This window comes from Silurus aristotelis, assembly GCF_946808225.1.
Source record: "Silurus aristotelis genome assembly, chromosome: 26".
NCBI classification, from domain to species: domain Eukaryota; kingdom Metazoa; phylum Chordata; class Actinopteri; order Siluriformes; family Siluridae; genus Silurus; species Silurus aristotelis.
In genome coordinates this window covers 5,260,595-5,276,686 of record NC_139599.1, presented here as the reverse complement: position 1 = coordinate 5,276,686, position 16,092 = coordinate 5,260,595, and the positions used below count along the sequence as shown (strand labels likewise).

The following is a 16,092-nucleotide window of genomic DNA, read 5'->3' as shown; positions in this document are numbered from 1 at the left end:
GCCACATGCTTCTACATCTACAGTTGGTAAATCTACCAATGGTAGATGTATCTACCATTTTTTTTTTCAGGTTGTTTTTTGAATAGAAGTGTTTTCATTTTAGAAAATCTTCTGGGGTTTGGACCAGTTTAAAATCTTCATACCTCAAAACCACCAAAAACCCTCTAAAATCTTATCTGAAACTTAGATCTGAACTTTGACACTTTAAAAAGGAGCCTGTAAATTTCCTAAAAATGGGCTTAAATAATACAATTCAAATATATTTACAATCCGTTTGTAACCCAAAAATGGAATAAATAAAACCCTTAAATCAATTTCATCCTTTACAATATTGACAGGAAAGGATGAAATGTTCCAGATTCGTTCGACAGGTTTTGTTATTATTACACTGCCAAATAAGAGAGTAGAGGATATTTAAAAATAGTGAGGTGATTTATATTTAATGTTATTTAAGATTTAACAGCGTTGAATGGGGGATCAGAAGGAAGAGAACCAGGAAGGATTTTCTCATGTTGCTATCAAACAGTGCATTTGATTTCAGTTTCATAATGCTCATTTCTTATAAAAACAATTCTTACCATTATCTGAAGACAGAACATTAATTATTATATAAAAAATGTAAAAGAGTAAAACATGCAATTCAGAATAAAAAAAAAAAAAAATACATAAGATACATATAAAAGGACTCAAAACACCAACAAGAGATACCAAAGACAATGAAATCATCATTACGACAAATAAACGCTTTGTGATCGAAATCATGAACATTTCCACAAATACTATTTTGTTTTTGTTTTTTTGTTTTTTTTAGTGCAGTGTGTCGGACTTGTAGGAGCAAAGAAGAATAGAATGTTCCTTACAGCAAAGGAAGTACATCACTAAATATAGACACGAAAATTTTTTTACAAAAAGAAACAAAACAAAAAAACACAGATCCCAAATGAAGCAAGCAGGAAGCCATTGCTCAAAATAACACCGAATCAAAACAATAAATGTCAAAGACGTAAGCCGCAATTTTTTTGAAAGCTGGGAACACGTCCACGCTGTTTCGACCTCGAATTGTGCGACGTCAAATGCGTAGAAACGTAGAATGGTTCAATAAAATCAAGAAAAGAAAAAAAAAACATCAGCATCGACAACAACAAAGTGTATTATCAGTATGTTCATCAGTCAGGGTTTTAAAAAGTGTCCTTGAATGCGTCGGACTCGTTTGGCATCGTCACATACGAAACACTGGAAATCCGTCAGAAGAGCAAACTCATGGTTTGTTCGCGTGATACGCGAGTGGCAAAAAAAGAAAAAGAAAAAATAAGAAAAAGAAAAAGAAAAAATAAGAAAAAGCCACGGAAGAGTGCTAGTGCTTTGTTCGCCGATTTGCGTCTTTCGAAGCCAAGTGCGTGTTCTTAAAACGTGTGAAATTCTTTTTGCCATGTTAAATGAGAATAAATGCTGCAGTTCAGGACCATGCAGGAGGACAGCGACGTGGCGTTCATGAATGTTTAATGAGTGTTTGCGGTGACCTCGTGCCCTCTCCTTAATACATTTACTCGGTCTGTGCGTTGTTAGTATCCTTCCGGAAAGTCCTGAAAAGCTTGTGATGGGGTGAAGAGTGAAAGACGGCTTTGCTTCTCGATGTTCTCCGTCTCTTACAGTGCCAGATAACACACAGCTCGGTGTGCTAAAGCCCTTAAAAATATTCAGGCAGATTTTTGCATCCAAAAATAAAAAAAAGAAAGAAAAAAAAGAGGTGGATTTTTTTAACATGTTAAAAAATTTAAAATAAATCATCCTCGGTTTTGAGGATTCTATAGAGTTGGCATGCAAGTTCACACACACGTCACTACTTCTGAAGCGCAAAACTAAAAAGAAACAACAGACTGTAAAGGTGCGACAAGTAGGAATTTTGCTTTCGGATCGAAAAAGAATCCCGCAAACGAAATCCCTTTTTTTTAAAGAGACTGTTGTGAATGCTACGAAGGTGTAACATATTACTGGAGATAAATCGAGCACTATCACAAAAAAAGATCAATAAAAAAAATAAAAAGAAAACAGCTTCTGGAAGCCAAAAAAAAGTATTGTTCAATTGTTTTCCTACCTATTGCACCTTTAACATCACAGCTACATCCTAACTTTCAGATCGTTATCCTCCTCCTACGTGAAGTAGCACCGATCAAGCGACGAAGCGTCTGAGGCTCGGAACTAAAGCGTTGAGTTGGTGACCGTTTCAAGTTGCTCAGACCATGTGATTCAGCTTGTGAAAAAATAAATAAGGTCATGCATGTATTGCCGTCTAGCACATTCTTATACAGTGACACTCACTATTCATCCTAAAAGTATACAGTATACGATTTATATAAAGCTGTTCTCTGTAGATGTGGCTCTGTACAGTGACAAATATCGATTTATTTTTATTTTAAATATAATAATTCTAAAATCAATTCCCTTCTTTCGCATATGGCTTTTCGGTCCTGGCTTGTTATAACTCCATTTTCCCCGCGCTTTTTTTTTTTTTATTTGAAAAATAATCTCTCTCGCTAAAACTCTATTCTACTTTATATTAAAAAAAAAAAAAAAAAAAAAAAAAAGACCTCGCATGACCTCGTGCAAGGTGACGTTTCCTAAGTGTGTACATTCACTCGAATCGAAAAGCTCACGTCAGGATCAAACATTATAAGAAGTTAAAAATCATTTCTATGTATCACTCAGCCTCCAGCTGACTACAATAATCCTGGCACTTTATGGCCCCTTATAAATTCATACGCCAAGAGTTTTCAAGCCGTCATTCTCAGTTAAACGACTGTCCAGTGATCGGTCTCGACTCAAAGTCCCTTCACGAGTACCAATCCTGCGCCGTCTCGAGTTAATGCTTTCCCTTTATTGACCTCTCGTCTCTCAAGGCGGCGTTCGAGGTGAGTTGACGGATCGTGCGGTCCGTCAACAAGGTCACAGTTTCGGGTCGTCTGGGATCTGGGTCTTAGCGTGAGAAGCCGAGGAGGACGATGAGGAAGACGAGGACGATGAGCTGCGGCGTGTCTCCACGCCCGTGCTGGTCATTTTCAGTTTGCGGCGTTTGGCCAGTGGTGCGTTGTCCACGCTCTTCAGGAAAAAACCCTCTCGCTTGCCCCGGTTGAATGCCTAAGAAATAAAATGGTCCATTATCATTAAAAAAACAATTTGTCACGCTGAAAACAACTGGGCATGAAAAAATGCACTTCAACTGTGTTCTGAGCTGCACGGCATCGGGATAAAAGCTTCACCGATGGTGATTTTTAAACAACGATGCCAAAAGAAAAACTCGAGAGAAATAGTTGTGAAAGGAAGGGGGAAGACGGTAAACAATTAATTTCTTGGTAGGCTACTGTTTAGATACAAGCCGTGTAACAGACACTGTCTTTCGTTAAAGCCTGTGTAGAGTTCATTAGTTTCAGTGTAGACACTGAAACTAACCCTAACCCTAACCCTGCGGCTTCTAGACAGGTGCGGCGTATTTATGTTCAAAATAAAAATCTTTGTAAAATTCAGTGGGTGCAGCTTATTTTTGGATGCGCTTAATAGTCCGGAAATTGCGGTAATTTCTTTTTATTTCTGAAACTCCCAGGAATTCGTTATCTGCTGCCTTTTAGTGGTGATGACACTAATTCACTCGCTGATGAGCGCGTCACATTATGCACTCGAAGGTCTTTTATTTCTTGAGATTTTTATTTCGTCTTCGAACTCAGCGGAAACTCAGGCTGAAAGCTGTCCATTGGAAAGCTGTTTTAAGTTAAATAGTGATGCTGCTGGCTAACCTTGTACGTGGCATTGACGTAGGTGCGGACAATGGGGCCGCTCGACTCCAGTACATCAGGGGTGCAGAGAGGAGTAGAAGACACGCCTCCACCCTGCAGCCATGCGTTCTCCTTTAAATCTGAAAGTTTCAGTCGCCGCTCGGGGTCCACTGTTAAAAGACCTAGAAAACACAGAAAGAGAGAGAGATTACAATAAAAGAAACAGGTTATCTATTCTAAGGTCTCCAAAAGAATGTAATGGCTATAAAGTGCATCAAGACTAGACCTCAATCCCACAGGATTATATGGAAAGCTGGATGAAACACCAAAATGGGGATTGGTAGCTCAGTGGTTAAGGCGCCATGTTACTGAATGGAAGCCCCGGTTTCACTAAGCTGCCACTTCTGGGCCCTTAAGCAAAGCCCTTAACCCTGCGCACTGACCCCAGCTTGGGATATGAAAATAATTTTACTGTGCTGTAATGTATACATGACAAATAAAGGCTATGCTATTAACCCTAATAGAACACACCACCAGAGTAACAGTAAGTTATGACTAACAGGAACAACAGTAAAATCTTTTTCTTTATAATCTCCAATATAATAAGCAGAATTGCCGTTATCATTAAAGCAACCTGGGGCGTAACCAAATATTATTTAAGACATTTTTTCTCTTAACAGCTTCCCATTGAGCTTCTCCATCTGTTTAGACCATACGTTTAAATATTTTGTATTAGTATTGATTCCTAACTTACCAGCTCTCTAACCTATTAAAGAGCCACCCACACTTAATGACTACTAATATTAGTCATAATATTTTATACAAATCAAATAGAATAAATCAAATTAATGCAACACACATCGATTAAATTGAGTAATCAACTAAATTGGCACAATTTAATTGATTAAATAAATGGAAAACTTTAATATAAAAATTACAAACACATATGTGTGTGTTTAATATTTAATTTTCCAAAAAAGTGATCTACTTAACTGTTCTACCTATTTCAGCATACCTTAACACATATATTCATTTCTTCCATTGTCGTTCATTCACTCCTTGATATGTGAAATTTTCAGGATTTTCTACTTTTAAATGAAATTCTTGAAACTGGACATAAAACGCTAAAGAAGCCAAAGCGCTTGCAATTGTATTGTTTTGCGTTTCTTCCCTCTAACTGTAAAGAAATTAATACAAACCATGACCAAGAAGAAGTAGACGACGAAGAAAGAGAGAGACAGATACACTATGTTGCCAATGTACCGTATGTGCTTTTTGAGCTTCGCATTCCACATTTAGTCCCAATATGCTCTTATTATTCCCTCCATTCATCTGGGATGATGTTCCACTAGATTTTGGAGTGTGCTTTTAGACATTTGTGTTCATCAGCCACAAGGGGGTTAGTAAAGTCAGATACTGATGTAGGTGAGGCGTCCTGGGATGCAGTCAGTGTTCCATTTACCCCATAGGGGTTCAGTAAGGTTAAGATCAGAGCGCTAAATCAGGGCACTCAAGATCTTCCTCTTCCAACCATATCTTCATGCTGGAACAGGTTTGGGTTTCCAAGTTCAAGTGAACGCAAAGTTTTATTATACGGCATCCAAAGACATTCTTTACAGTTGTGTGCCTCCAGCTTTGTGGTCAGGTGTCCCAATACTTTTGTTCATATAGTGTAGACAGACAGACAGACAGACAGACAGAGTGTATATGCACATTATGTGGTGAGGTTATAGAAACCGGAGAACCTACCTCTGACTAGTTCTTTTGCCTCTTCGGACACCCCTTTCCAACCATCGCCATCCAATGAGAAGTCTCCTTCTTTAATCTTGTGCATTATGTCGGCAGCGTGTGAAGAAGTCATTCCCTTCTTCTCACTCTGGAACGGGACTTGTCCAGAGAGCATGGTGTACTGTTAAAAAAAAAAAATGTACACAAAAAGGCAAAGTTTAAAAACAAATTACCAATCGTCATTCTCCATTTCTACTTACACACACACACACACACACACACACACACACACACACACACACACACACACACACACACAAACGCATACCAGGATAACTCCAAGGCTCCAGAGGTCGCATGCTTTGTCGTATCCAGACTTGTGAAAAAGCTCCGGTGCAGCATACTGCAGCGTGAAGCATGGCGTCTGCAGTGGAGCACTGCCCGCCGGAAACAAGCGCGCAAACCCAAAATCAATCACTTTCAGCAACGAGTCCTCCGCCTCATCGGCAAAAAGTATATTCTGACAGAGGGACAAAGAAAGGGAGCCAGAAGAAGGAAAGAGGTGGGAATACAAAAGGACCAAAGTTATTGAAAATCAGTTCAAAAACTTTTTCGATAAGTTCAGGTCAGGTGTGAATAAAAAAACTACCAAATTGGTCTGTTTGGAATTTATTTGTTGTTATTTTTATATATATATATATATATATATATATATATATATATATATATATATATATATATATATATACACATAATAAATATATTTAATTACTCTTAATTCGAGTGAAGGGAAAATTTGCAATTTGCTGATCATCACCTTCTATTGGATTAATTGGAGATGAATAAAGAACGGAGCACAGGACTTAAGCAGCCTTTATTAAATCTAAATGAAAACTTCTGCAATTTCCACCTAAATTATCTTGCAGATCTGTTCACTATGTGCAATTATACACGAGAGAAACTTCCCTATACCAAGAGCGCACTGGAAAACCAATGGACTTGGACAAATGGACAATGGACAAAGTCACTTAATTATGTAAGATAATTATTCAGATAATAAACATGTTGGAGAAATTCCTTTATAAATATTAGTGAGAAGAATGTGACAGTTCAAATTAGACAAAAAAGTCAAATTTGTGTTATACTGTAGTTATATGCTTCCAAGGCTTATTGGGTTTTAGGACATTGTCCATTGTTGCAATGCTGACCGCACTTATTTAGCGTGTTTAATCCGGGCTGAATGTTGCACACCTACTCATCAGGCAAATTCCTATATTTACATGCAAATCGTATGCAAATGCATTGTTCCTTCCTGCAAAGAAAGCAATTACGATCTCGTTTGTGGTGTAAAATAAATGAGTTCATCATCTATCAGTCTTGCTATCGAAATTATTTCATCAGTTTATCTATCGCTTATTCATTTATTCATATATTCACCTCCGGCTTAAGGTCTCGGTGCACGACTCCAGCCTCGTGCATGAAGCTGACGGCTGACACCAGGCTTTTCATCAGTTGACTGGCCTCCCCTTCGGCAAACAGCTTCTTTCTCTTCAGTCGCTCCAGCAGCTCACCCCCACGCAAGAGCTCCATTACCATATATGTGTGATACTGAGAGCAGTGAGATTACTGGTAAATAATGACTTCCGGATAGAAGTGTGGCATTCTAGTGACAATATGAGTGTAAAATACCTGATCGGTGTAGACCTCATGGAGAGTAACGATGTTCGGATGAGATTCACACTGTCTAAGTGCTGCAATCTCCCTCTGAGTCATGGACTCCATCCTACAGCAACACCGCAAACACCAGTTTATTATTTATGCATGGGCAGAAAGCTTTTACTCGGAACACAATACATGTCCTAGAGCCAAGAATATTTGAGCAAATGCTGAGACTCCCATCTGGAAAACCTTTTTTTTTAATCATAATATAAATTTTTTAGCACTATGTATCTGCTTTTGAATTTTTATTTTTTTTCTCCCCTAAAAACTTGTTTACTTTGCTCTGCAAACCTGCGGCTGATGATTTTCACGGCATACTCCTGCCCAGTTTGCTTGTGTCTGCACTTCCTGCAGACGGAGAAACTGCCCTCGCCCAGCGGTGACCCCTGAAGACACAGCTCATAATGAAGGAAAAACTGGGACTCCTGAGAAAGAACAGAATGGAGAAATGAAAAAGCGCCCAAACAGATATAGTTAGAATTACCCTGCAACGCCAGATTTACTGCCACCTTCCATGGAAATTGCGAACAATTCCCCCAATAGTAAGAAGGATTAGCATCAGAATTTACATTTTAGCTGATTCCATAATCACAATCATACACCACTGCTGATAAACGGGTTGATTGAAGTTAAAAGACCTCATAAATAATATACACTGTGAAACATGGTGGTGGCGGCATCATGAATCATGTTGCACACCTAGTAATTTCAGTTTAAAATCTCCAGTAGGTCATGATTTGGCCATAAAATTCATAGGAAAAAAATGTGTGTTGGAATATAGGCAGTCAAAGCACACACAAAAATAAAAAAAAATAAAATAAAATAAAATAAATAAATAAATAAATAAATAAATAAATAAATAAATAAAATCTCAAAAATGTCTCAAACATTGCCAGGTGTTACAATACAAGCCTCTGTGGAGGTGACCAAAAATCTTAATTTTTTTCTAAAAAAAAAAAAAGAAATTAATACATATTCTTAAAAAATTCTATTAAAATTCTATATATATTTTTGAATGATCAAATAAATAAAGGGCACTAATAGTATTGCATTAACAACTTGCCATTATCACTGAAAATGTTCAAATTTCCAAATATAATTTACAGCACAAACCTTCACCTTGCCATTTCTGATGTATAAAAAAATAATGAATTAAACTTTTATTTTATCTTTGTTTTCCAAAGATTTACTGTTGTTTGGGGGTTTTTTTATCTGAGAAACATAAAATACCGTTGCATATTTCTGGTTTCAGCCTTTCCATTAAGAAATTGGACATTAGAAATGTACCTTTAACATGGCACTACGCTGAACCGTAGCAGAGCCAGGTCGCTCTACACTCACTGGAGCATCCAGGAAATCTCCCATCACCGCATTTTTGTTGAACAAAATGGATGGAGCTACAAATGAGTAGCCCTGCAATCATTAAAAAAGGAGTTAGGGAGGAAGAGATGATGCATTTATGTGGAAACAGCAGTCTGGGTGATGGGTTTGGGTAGAGTTCAGTGCGGAGTGTGTATACGGTTTTATTTAATGTCATACAGATCGAACAATCTATTAAACACAGTATCAATTATTCTGACATATCAGGATTCCTTTTATTGCAAATATCTAACAGAAATTCATTTGTAACTATTTGCTATGGTTAGTTTTACGTCAAGTTGCATGAATAAAGTGGAAACATGGCTTTCTTCTTTCTTTTCTCTAATAAAAGGCAGCTTAGCTGAGGCTGTGCAGCGCAATGAATCCTAATTTAATCAAATAGATAATGTTCTTCATTATTTGATTACACATAATTGACAGCAACTCTGATGTGCGTAAATGAGTTAACTTGCCTTTTAGGTATCTACGCTGTAAAAGTCTGCTCTCCCCGTTCAAGTTTTTTTTTTCTTAATCCTACACTATATATACAAATGTTTTGGGATGCTCGACTTTCCCCCAGACTGTTACTACAAAACCGGAGGCACACAGTTTTCCCTAACCCTTGCCCTTCACAAAAAACAGAACCTGTTTTAACATGACAATGCCCCCATGCACAATCCAAGCTCCATGAAGATATGGTGTACATAGGTTGGAGTGGAAGCTCTTGAGTGGCCTTCTACAGAGCTCTGATCTCAACCCTATTTAATATCCTTGGGATAAATATTAAATGGGATGTTCAAAAGCACATACAAATGGTTAGGTATCCGATATATACACTATATTGCCAAAGGTTTGCAAATAACTGGTCCTAGTATGTGCTTTTTGAGCATCGTATTCCACATTTAGTCTTAATTTAGTACAGTCAGGTTCTGATATTGAGTGTCAAGATCTTCCTCTACAAACCATAAAAACCATATCTAACCATAAAAACCATATCTTCAGGTAGCTCGCTTTCATCCTATACAAATGTGTGCCTCCTGTTGTGTGGCAATAGTTTGAAGAAGAACCACAAATGCCAGGAGAGGTCAGGTGTCCCAATACTTTTGTCAATGTAGTGTAGACATATATACATAGGGTTAGGCTCAGGGTGCACACACACACACACACATATACATCACATAACAATCACAATATATGATTTTTTAACTATTTATTTGTATGATACAGCTGCAAATACGTATTTGAACACCTGTCTATCAGCTAGAATTCTGACCCTCAAAGACCTGTTAGTCTGCCTTTAAAATGTCCACCTCCACTACATTTATTATCCTAAATTAGATGCACCTGTTTGAGGTCGTTAGCTGCATAAAAACACCTGTCCACCCCATACAATCAGTAAGAATCCAACTACTAACATGGCCAAGACCAAAGAGCTGTCCAAAGACACTAGAGACAAAATTGTACACCTCCACAAAGCTGGAAAGGGCTACGGGGAAATTGGCAAGCAGCTTGGTGAAAAAAAGTCCACTGTTGGAGCAATCATTAGAAAATGGAAGAAGCTAAACATGACTGTCAATCTCCCTCGGACTGGGGCTCCATGCAAGATCTCACCTCGTGGGGTCTCAATGATCCTAAGAAAGGTGAGAAATCAACCCAGAACTACACGGTAGGAGCTGGTCAATGACCTGAAAAGAGCTGGGACCACCGTTTCCAAGGTTACTGTTGGTAATACACTAAGACGTCATGGTTTGAAATCATGCATGGCACGGAAGGTTCCCCTGCTTAAACCACCATATGTCCAGGCACGTCTTAAGTTTGCCAATGACCATTTGGATGATCCAGAGGAGTCATGGGAGAAAGTCATGTGGTCAGATGCGACCAAAATAGAACTTTTGGGTCATAATTTCACTAAACGTGTTTGGAGGAAGAAGAATGATGAGTACCATCCCAAGAACACCATCCCTACTGTGAAGCATGGGGGTGGTAGCATCATGCTTTGGGGGTGTTTTTCTGCACATGGGACAGGGCAACTGCACTGTATTAAGAAGAGGATGACCGGGGCCATGTATTGCGAGATTTTTGGGAACAACCTCCTTCCCTCAGTTAGAGCATTTAAGATGGATCGAGGTTGGGTCTTCCAACATGACAATGACCCGAAGCACACAGCCAGGATAACCAAGGAGTGGCTCTGTAAGAAGCATATCAAGGTTCTGGCGTGGCCTAGCCAGTCTCCAGACCTAAACCCAATAGAGAATCTTTGGAGGAAGCTCAAACTCCGTGTTTCTCAGCGACAGGCCAGAAACCTGACTGATCTAGAGAAGATCTGTGTGGAGGAGTGGGCTAAAATCCCTCCTGCAGTGTGTGCAAACCTGGTGAAAAACTACAGGAAACGTTTGACCTCAAACAAATGCTACTGTACCAAATATTAACATTGACTTTCTCAGGTGTTCAAATACTTATTTGCAGCTGTATCATACAAACAAATAGTTTAAAAATCATATATTGTGATTTCTGGATTTTTTTTTTTAGATTATGTCTCTCAAGAGGACATGCACCTACGATGACAATTTCAGACCCCTCCATGATTTCTAAGTGGGAGAACTTGCAAAATAGCAGGGTGTTCAAATACTTATTTTCCTCACTGTATATATATATATATATATATATATATATATATATATATATATATATATATATAGAGAGAGAGAGAGAGAGAGAGAGAGAGAGAGAGAGAGAGAGAGAGAGAGAGCGAGAGAGCGAGAGAGAGAGATTTTAAAAAATTGGCTTATTCGATTAATGAGCAAAGAAAAAAGAAGTGTGTGTGTGTGTGTGTGTGTGTGTGTGTGTGTGTGTGTGTGTGTGTACCTGGAAGAGACGGTCAGTGCTGGGAGGTGTGCTAGCAGGGGAGTAGACCGGCTCCATGCCTGTGAACTCCTCAGCAAAATTCCCCACGTCCAGCTCATTACGTAGTTCTGGCTTGAACGGACTTGTGACTTTCTTTGCTGCCAAATCTGTCCAATTCAAAGCCTACAGCAAGAAACAACCAAGTGAGACTTCAAGCTTCCTCTAACACAAAGAAAAGAGTTGAAGTAGAAATGAATGCACGGTACCTTGAAGAAAGGATGACTCTTAATGTCCACTGCACCTCTGGGCCCAGAACCCAATCTCTTATGTGGGTCTTTTACCAGGAGCTTCCTGATCAGGTCCTGAGCTACGGGCCCGATTATAGAAGGGAAAGGAGGCTCACAGCGAAGGATACGCCTGGAAGAGCAGAGAGATCCAGAGATAAAAATTAAAGAGATTAAATCAGAGGGAGCCAGACAAATGGGGGAAAAAATGAAGAGACAGAAGGAGAGATGCAGACACAAGAGAGAGTCGCATGGACTCTAAATGAATCAATCCTCCTCCACAAGCTAATTTAAGTGCTTCCTAAAGTAATTCATTAGAAGCTTTACCGCATTATGGAGTGGGATACAGAAGATGATAATGTTATAAGTGAACAGGGAAAATAAGGCAGAACAAATAAGTGTGTGTGGAAGAGTGTGCATGTAATAACACTGGGGTGTGTATTTGAAACTAGACTGCAGGAATGAAATGGACGTGAGGAAAATAGATAAAAATTGGGTGTGTGGGACAGAGAGCGTGAGAAAGAGAGAGAGAGAGAGAGAGAGAGAGAGAGAGAGAGAGAGAGAGAGAGAGAGAGAGAGAGAGAGAGAGAGAAAAGAGAGAGAGGGAGACTCACTTGGACACCTCACTTTGAGAGTTCCTCTCACCCTCTAAGGTGAAAGGAGACGCACCAGTCAGCAACTCGAACATGAGAATCCCCAAACTCCACCAATCTACTGACTACAGACATAGAAAGTAAAGCAAAAGAAAGATTAATGGTGAGTAAAAACAAGGATGAAGAAAATGCAAGAAGTTGGCTGGGAATTAATCAATCCAAAAACAAAAGAACCAGGCTAGAGGGAAAGAAAGAAAGAAAGAAAGAAAGAAAGAAAGAAAGAAAGAAAGAAAGAAAGAAAGAAAGAAAGAAAGAAAGAAAGAAAGAAAGAAAGAAAGAAAGAAAGAAAGACAGTGATGCAGGAGGCAAGAAAGAAAGAAAGAAAGAAAGAAAGAAAGAAAGAAAGAAAGAAAGAAAGAAAGAAAGAAAGAAAGAAAGAAAGAAAGAAAGAAAGAAAGAAAGAAAGAAAGAAAGAAAGAAAGAAAGAAAGAAAGAAAGAAAGAAAGAAGACAGTGATGCAGGAGGCAAGAAAGAAAGAAAGAAAGAAAGAAAGAAAGAAAGAAAGAAAGAAAGAAAGAAAGAAAGAAAGAAAGAAAGAAAGAAAGAAAGAAAAAAAGAAAGAAAAAAAGAAAGAAAGAAAAAAAGAAAGAAAGAAAGAAAGAAAGAAAGAAAGAAAGAAAGAAAGAAAGAAAGAAAGAAAGAAAGAAAGAAAGAAAGAAAGAAGACAGTGAGGCAGGAGGCAAGAAAGGAAGGAAGGAAGAAAGGAAGGAAGGAAGGCATAAAGGCAGTGAAACAGGAAGGAAGAAAATAAAACAAAAGCAACCAAGAAAGAAGTGAAAGAAAGAGAAAGAGTTGAGCAGATGTTATAAGGAGCACTTGCACTCTGACCTTCCCATGACCCGCTTTTCCTCGGATGATTTCTGGTGCCATGTACTCAATGGTTCCACAGAATGAGTAGGTCCTCTCTTTCTGTTAGCGCAGGAGAGCATGTGTCGAGTCATTATTCATAAAATAATATGCACATGCTTGAACAAAAAAACTCTTGCATTCAGTCTGAATGGGGAAAAGTTTTTTTCCCACCAAAAGCAGAAAGTGCTCACATGTACATAGCCATGCATACAGCAGCTTTAGCATGAGAAATTATTTAAAGGAGCTGTTTTACTGCCAGAGTGGAACAATGCTATAAACAAATCTTTCTATTAAAACTACCACATAATCACAAACACACACACACACACACACACACACTATAAAAATCCATAGAAAACTCCATAGGAAAGCCAGAAACTAAGCTTTCTATCCACAGCTCTATTGCAAAGTCTCGTGGTGCCATTTAGTAGTCAACAGTTTAAAAAAAAAAAAAAAAAAAAAAAAAAAAAAAACCCCGCTAATTCAACCTTCTCCAATCAGGGGCTCTACAGACTTTCAAAAATGCATGCATATATAATGCAATGGCGGCACAATGAAAAAAAAAAATGTCGTTATAATGACAGTCAATGGGGAAGAAACAGCCACAAGCAACAAATGAAGATGAAAATAATTCAAGCTGATTTCTTGCAAAAGCCTTAGTACGTCTCTCAAAAGTAAGTATTTGTAACATCTCATTGCCATCAGAATGAACAAAATCATCAAAATGTTAAGTCGTGTTGTCAGTATGATGGCGCACAGTTTCAGGATTTCTTGATATAAACTATGGTTTGGATCACAGTGACTTGAAAATGCACAAAATTTTACTACCTTCTGTTTGGCATCTATGAATTTCAGCAGCAGAAATTCATTTATTTGATTCCATATTTCATTTGTATATTGATTGCAGGAGACCAGACAGGATTCACACTTTTAATGTACTGTACAAGTGTTCGTTTGTTTTTTAGTTGTTGATCCATTTTCAGAAATTATACTTCTTTGTTTTGCTCTGTCTGTATACACTTCTCCAATTGAAGATTCACAAGATTCACCTTTGACCTGTTTTAGAGAACTAGTTGATCATTGGTTGATCTGATGCCGTTCACTCGCCTTCATTAGAGACATTCAAGATTCATCTGCACAATTCACCAATTCAACACTTTTACAAAAAAATGTAATAGAAACTTTCGATGACAGATGATGACAACTGGTTTAAACCATTTTGCATTCAATGACTTATGCAATGAACTGATGCTGAGATGTTTTGGGGTGATTTAAGTAAATCCAGTATAACATATTTTGATCAACATGACAAACAACTGATAATGTAGGAAACAGCAGAGACTTCGATTAAATGAATGTACAAAAGCATCAAAGCTGATGATGAGCACAAATGACTATAGGATGTGGAGGTTGAACAAGTAGTCTTGAGAATTTCATTTCTGATCTGAGAAATGCTCCAAAGCAACTGGGAAATAACTGTTTAAGCCAGAACAACAAATGTGTCACTAATTCTGAACACTGGATGAGGGTAAAGCAAATTGGACCGGATTTATCAACTTCGTTTTAACTGGGGGCGGAGCTAAGAGCCTAGCCAATATTTGCATTAAAGGTAAAAACATTTGCTTGTTACATTGCAAGAGAAACTGCATAGCAGAGGACAAATTTCTATCCAAGGCTCATTTTGATCAAATATACCACCCACTACTCCATCCTCATCCAACCATTTGGTTGTGTTACTCACCTCCTCCTCCAAAAACTCCTTACTCAGGCCGAAATCAGTGAGCACCACATGACCGTCACTGTCCAGCAGAATGTTCTCCAGCTTAATGTCCCGATACACGATGCCAAGCTGCAAACGATGTTCGAAAAAGCGACAGGTTATTTTTTAATCTAATGAACTACCAACTGTTTCTGTGAAATTTATGAGGTTTTGTTTCTATAAAAAATTACGACGGAGTGAAACATCTGGCTTCGTTATATGCAGCTGTTCTAAAAGTGCAAAGTGAAGCAAATTGTGTGAGCGGAACCCGGACCGCTCACCTTGTGCAGGTGCTCAAGCGCAAGCACGATCTCTCCCACGTAGATCCGCACCTCATCCTCAGAGAAGTGATCACGCTGGTAGAGGTGAGTGAACATCTCTCCTCCGCTCACATAGTCTAAACGTACACCAACAGATCAGACATGCATGTGCACACATCTAGTAATAGATACTAGTTTAGTTACTACTAAATGCGCTATACTTTTATTATTTAGAAAGTGACTAATATTTTCTATGTAGAGTGATTTCTCCTCACTGTTTCTACGTCAATATGACGTATAACAACACTACGGAGACAGAGGCGTGTCCTGAGAGTCACAGAAAATATAGATTAACATGGCAGAGGTATGGTAGGTAGGGTTTTCAGCCCATCAATCTATTTCCTGTCATGACTGAGAACAGAGACGTTCCTGATCACCTGATCATCTTTTCTCTGCTTGTGTTCTATCCCCTTTCTGGGGTCTGAGCGCAGAGTGGGCCATGATACGGTGCCCTTGGAGCACAGAGGGTTAAGGACCTTGCTCAAGGGCCCAAGAGTGGCAGCTTGGTGATACTGGGGCCCGACCTTCTGATCAGTAACCCAGCACCCTAACCACTGAGCTACCACTTCCCCTATATATGGTGGATGTGTTTTTTAAAATTAGTTTTGTATTAATATATTAAGGCTTTTTAAAAATGCAATACATTTTAACAGCACTGGTTTTATTCATGCATGATGAATGCAGCGTGCATTTCTGTTTGACCATTTGTTATTATTAACATATAAAATATTTAAATAAATGAATATAAAAGGGGCGAAATTAAAATCGAAACGCAACACACGTTTATTCACAACGTCCTTTCCTCTTCTT

General features: G+C 38.5%; 1 protein-coding gene across 2 annotated transcripts in view; it reads right to left on the bottom strand.

Moving 5' to 3' along the window:
- Positions 1–247: 247 nt before the first annotated feature.
- The window catches only part of rps6ka4 (ribosomal protein S6 kinase, polypeptide 4), a 25,697-nt gene continuing 9,852 nt past the window's right edge, over positions 248–16,092 (bottom strand). For both annotated transcript variants that reach the window (XM_083531222.1, XM_083531223.1), the window contains exons 5-18: positions 15,244–15,359; positions 14,945–15,052; positions 13,183–13,263; positions 12,316–12,419; positions 11,684–11,834; positions 11,439–11,600; positions 8,502–8,627; positions 7,506–7,639; positions 7,185–7,278; positions 6,933–7,103; positions 5,824–6,015; positions 5,517–5,676; positions 3,789–3,949; positions 248–3,135 (exon numbers count right to left, since the gene is read on the bottom strand). In XM_083531222.1, the coding sequence (XP_083387348.1) occupies positions 2,944–3,135; positions 3,789–3,949; positions 5,517–5,676; positions 5,824–6,015; positions 6,933–7,103; positions 7,185–7,278; positions 7,506–7,639; positions 8,502–8,627; positions 11,439–11,600; positions 11,684–11,834; positions 12,316–12,419; positions 13,183–13,263; positions 14,945–15,052; positions 15,244–15,359 (1,952 nt within the window). In that variant the 3' untranslated portion in view covers positions 248–2,943. The remainder of the gene's footprint in view (positions 3,136–3,788; positions 3,950–5,516; positions 5,677–5,823; positions 6,016–6,932; positions 7,104–7,184; positions 7,279–7,505; positions 7,640–8,501; positions 8,628–11,438; positions 11,601–11,683; positions 11,835–12,315; positions 12,420–13,182; positions 13,264–14,944; positions 15,053–15,243; positions 15,360–16,092) is intronic.